Below are 4,292 nucleotides of genomic sequence, written 5' to 3'. Positions count from 1 at the left end.
TAAGTTGTATAATCTCATGCCTCATGAGATTTATTTATTTAAAAAGCATTATTTAATTATCTGACAAGATTAATAATCACATTACCTTCTGTGTCACATTAGTCTAAATAAACATTAATACAACATGCATTAATCAAATACAATAATGTTTTTAGCATTTTAGCATAGTTGATGGGTGAGAAATGGGTGAGAATAAGATGCAGGCAGGTTTTCATCATAAGGCCTCAATATACAACAAAGTTAATGTTTTTTAAATATAGGAAAGGAATGTTGACCTTTCTAAATAACATAGTTAAGGCTTAGTGTGTATGCACTGATATTCACAACACACCAGTTTATTTATGTTTGATGACTATTAAAGTTAGAATAGCATATATAAACTATGTAGCATTGTATGCATCTTTAAGATTATGGGGCCAGCCTCGCTTTTATGTGGACGGTGATGACTGCAGACGTCATAAGGATCAAAACTACAGAGTACACGACCGTCTTCAGAAGACACACAGACACACCAGCAGCGGAAGGCACTGCATCTGAAACACAGCATAAAGTCCACAATTGTAACATTTTCACACTAATGTTCTTGGACTAATGACACACCAATGTTCTCACAAAATTGGGTAGTTATTGAGTTGTTTAGCTGTTGGGGTAATAATTGGCTGAGGGGTAGTTCAGGCTGAAGGGTTATTTAGCATTTGCGGTATTTAGCTGTGTGGGGAAATGTTGACCTTCAGAAGGACAGATTTCTTTTTAGATGTACTCGTCCAAATGACATCAACTATTAATTATTCTTCAAACGTTTACCTGTTTAAGTATAATTAAAAGAGTGTGGCGTCACATTGGACCATTAGGAGGTGCTGTGCCTCAATTTATTGGCTACAGCTGTCACAGAACGCGCCACTTCCACCGGTCACGTGGTATGGCCCGCCGCGTGCAGCGGGAGTTCTGCATTGACTGCGTGTCGCGTGTAACCACGCCCAAGTCGTTAAGCACACACCTGCATCGCTTTAGTCTCGCCATGTTTGTAGGTATTTAAACCCTTGTTAGTGTGTGCCTGATTGTCAATCGTTGTTCCTGTTTGTGCCTCTGTCCACTGGCTCAATGCTCGTGTTAGCTGTGAGTGCCGATGTCGTCAATGTTCATCAAGAAACGTCTGTCCCTGTCAAGCGATTCTGTACGTCCTGCGGCACTTGGGCCGTTACGACAGCATCACAGGCAGGGTACGTAAGGGACTGGATGCTTTAATTAAATTGTGCAACATAATTTAAAGCAGATATATATATATGTGTGTGTGTGTGTGTGTGTGTGTGTGTGTGTGTGTGTGTGTGTGTGTGTGTGTGTGCTTGCACCTTTGGGATGACAGACTTGTTTAAGGTCTTTCATCTCGATGGCACTCATGTTCCAGCTGACTGGGTTGCTTATGTTGCAGATGACTGAGCTGCTGTTTATGACAGACAGGTAAAGGGTGATGCCTTCACGTGATATTTCATTCTCCTTGCAGTTTTTATTAAAACAGCTAGAGATGACTGAGAGGCCATGACCTTTACAGGTGAGATTTATATTACAGGGATCACCAATTTGCTCATCAGGAACAAAAGTTAGGACAGGAGTCTCCACTGGGTCTGTGGTAGAAACACACACACAGATAATTGTACATCATTAGTCAGGTAGAGCTAGCCTAAATATTTACACAAGACACTACTAAATCTGTTAGAATGATCCTGATTTTTGGTCACCTCTTTCTCGTGACTTGTTGTCTTCCTGTCTACCACAGTAATGACATTGTCAACAATCCATACAGCTTTTAATAATTTTGTGGCCTCAATTCCTTAAATTCAAGTTGCTTTGTCTTGGTGGATTTGCTGTATGTGCATGGTTAAAGAAAATATATGTAGCATCATAACACAACAATGTTGTTGCATCAGTAATTGCACCTCTCCTGCTGTTTACCATGCTGTAAAACTTACCCAACACGGAGAGAGAGTACATAGCAACTATCTTGTCCTTGAAATGAGATACTTGTGCTTCATACAGTCCACTGTCCTTCTTCTGCAAGTTCTTCAGTGTCAGACTGTAGGTTTCAATATTGAACTCTACTCTCTCTTCATAAGAGGGGTTTACTTTCATTTTTTTTGTCTCACTATAATATTTTATCAGATTTATTGTATTGTTAAATCTCCAAATGAACTCCTCAAATGTAGATTCATGGTCCTGTGCATCCATTTGAACTGAAGTGCCAATAAGCCTTAACTCCTCATGGGACACTAAAGAATTGCAAAGATAAGCAGATTGGTTAGGATGTGGTGACTTTTTGGTAAGCTTGTTGAAGCAGAAATATGGTATGATTTTCTGTAACTTAATTAGCAATGTGCACCATAAGTGCAGCAAATTGTCAAGTAGTATAATGTGAAAATAAAATGCCACAGTTTCCACATGTTGCAAAATGCTTTAGTGACTGAAGCTGATGCTATAAGTGAAGGCTAACTGTATGGAGCAGTGGGGAAGACATGAATCTTCATTACATTTAGAAAATTAAAGAACACAGCTACACCTATTCAGAAAAGTAAAAGGAACATCCAGTGAGCAACATCTTAAAAGTTTACATAAAGAAGTGTATTCTCTTTTATTTTAAAGTACTAGAACTAGCCAGTATAAACTACTGTTAAAATATTTTTACTGGTGTTTACTTTTCAAAGAAAACAAATTTAAAGCAAATAGTACAACCATGAAGCAGTAGAATACTTTCTAATGACCAAGTAACAGAGTGAGACTGGTGTTGAGAGATCTGAATTCTGGAAAGTGCAGGTACGCTTTAGGAGTTTCTGAAGACTTGCTATGGTTTCAGATCTGTTGACATGTACAATCCATTAGCTATCAACTACCACAGTAATGACTGACCAGCTTCTGACCATAGAATCCTTGTTTAATCCTGTATTACATTTGTGGACCATCCTAAAGCATTTTGCTGAAAATGGTGGTGGGTGTTTGTGCTGGTACAAGTTTACCAGACATCAGTTAAGTGTGTTTTTGTTTTTTGGTGTTTTTAATCAATCACTGCTGTGTTTAGGTCATGACTGAGCCTATCAATAACAGAGGATGGCCAACATTAATTGTTCCTGCCTATAGTCTCAAACTATAGGCAGTGAATGTATTAGTGTTCTTCCACTGTTCCTTATGAAAAATGCTAAACTCAATCTTTGCCATGTGTTTACAACAATGCCTTCAATACTCTTCTAGCAAGTAGAAAAGAATTGTCTTAATTTTGTTCAAACCATTAATAATGGCACACAAACTGTTTCATAACACACAAGCACACTAGCAATATTCACTTCAGTCGATGCTTGCTAAGTCCAACTTCTAAAATATCAGATTATCAAACATTCTAACCCTGTAAGGCTGAAGATTTTTACTTTTTTTTTTTACCTGTATTTGAGACCAAAATGGAGAGAGCAAAGATACACTTTAGTACCATCGCAGAGTGTAGAGCACCTTCCTTCTCTGAACTATCCGTTCTTTGACTTCTATCAGTATTTTGTTCTGCAGCACCTCAGAAGAAGTGAACATTCCAGGCTTAAAGAGCACCACTGGCTTGTTTACTATTAAGGGGATACAGGATGTCATCAGTTAATCTCACCATCTTTTAGCAATAATATGCCATTTTTTTCTTAACAATTGAACACTGTGTTACGACCCCGTCTAGGCTGAGGCCGTAACAAGGAAAAGGAAGTACAAATGGCCGATGTAGTGGAAGTTGTGAAAAAGTGAGCAGAAACAAAACGAACAGAAGCACAAATGGAAGGTATTTTCAGTATATTTTACAGAGGTTATGGTTCATAAACAAAATCATACTGGTGCAAGTGTGTTCAGGAGTGACCCAAGCCAAAATAACAAACATAAGCCACATTTAAGTAAAACTACACACTCACTAATCCTAACACAAGAAACATACAACAAACTTTCTTAACTCACCAACACAAAAACAGAGACAAAACCCACACAACAAAAATGGCAGTCACTCCCTACCACCAGTGTCCAGCACCAAAATAGCAAACAAACGATATTTACACTGTATATATGAATATAAATATATATATATATATATATATATATATATATATCTATCTCTACCGGAGCAGGAGGGGCGAAGCCAAAGACTAGGTCCAAAAATGGGGGAAAAACAAGGTCATACACAAAACATCATACAAATTTTCAGTCACAGTAAAACAATTCCAAACCAACACACCATTTCCTTCCTTCCTCTTCTCTTCTGCAATGGGCCTTTAAATAGCCGA

At 38.0% G+C, this 4,292-nt stretch overlaps 1 protein-coding gene across 2 annotated transcripts; it reads right to left on the bottom strand.

The window, feature by feature from the left end:
• Positions 1-4,292, bottom strand: LOC113569240 (SLAM family member 9). Of its 2 annotated transcripts, XM_081722394.1 has the most exons (5): positions 4,129-4,292; positions 3,424-3,596; positions 1,968-2,264; positions 1,350-1,622; positions 1-533 (listed from the first exon to the last, which is right to left on the bottom strand). In XM_081722394.1, the coding sequence occupies exons 2-5, from the start codon at positions 3,470-3,472 to the stop codon at positions 409-411; spliced, it is 744 nt and encodes a 247-aa protein (XP_081578520.1). In that variant the 5' UTR covers positions 3,473-3,596; positions 4,129-4,292; the 3' UTR covers positions 1-408. The 2 variants fall into 2 exon arrangements, with proteins under 2 accessions (XP_081578520.1, XP_035384000.2); XM_035528107.2 differs by lacking the exon at positions 3,424-3,596.

Source organism: Electrophorus electricus, chromosome 11, assembly GCF_041902795.1.
Source record: "Electrophorus electricus isolate QZ-2024a chromosome 11, ASM4190279v1, whole genome shotgun sequence".
Taxonomy (NCBI): domain Eukaryota; kingdom Metazoa; phylum Chordata; class Actinopteri; order Gymnotiformes; family Gymnotidae; genus Electrophorus; species Electrophorus electricus.
This window is presented reverse-complemented; position numbering and strand designations above follow the sequence as displayed.

Bases quoted from the DNA above. Each gene is read 5' to 3' on its own strand.
- LOC113569240 (XM_081722394.1), bottom strand. From the start codon at position 3,472: ATGGTACTAAAGTGTATCTTTGCTCTCTCCATTTTGGTCTCAAATACA. The intron at 2,265-3,423 runs GTAAAAAAAAAA...GCAATTCTTTAG, and splicing joins CATTTTGGTCTCAAATACAG to TGTCCCATGAGGAGTTAAGG. The intron at 534-1,349 runs GTGCAAGCACAC...GCTGTGTTTCAG, and splicing joins ACAAGTCTGTCATCCCAAAG to ATGCAGTGCCTTCCGCTGCT.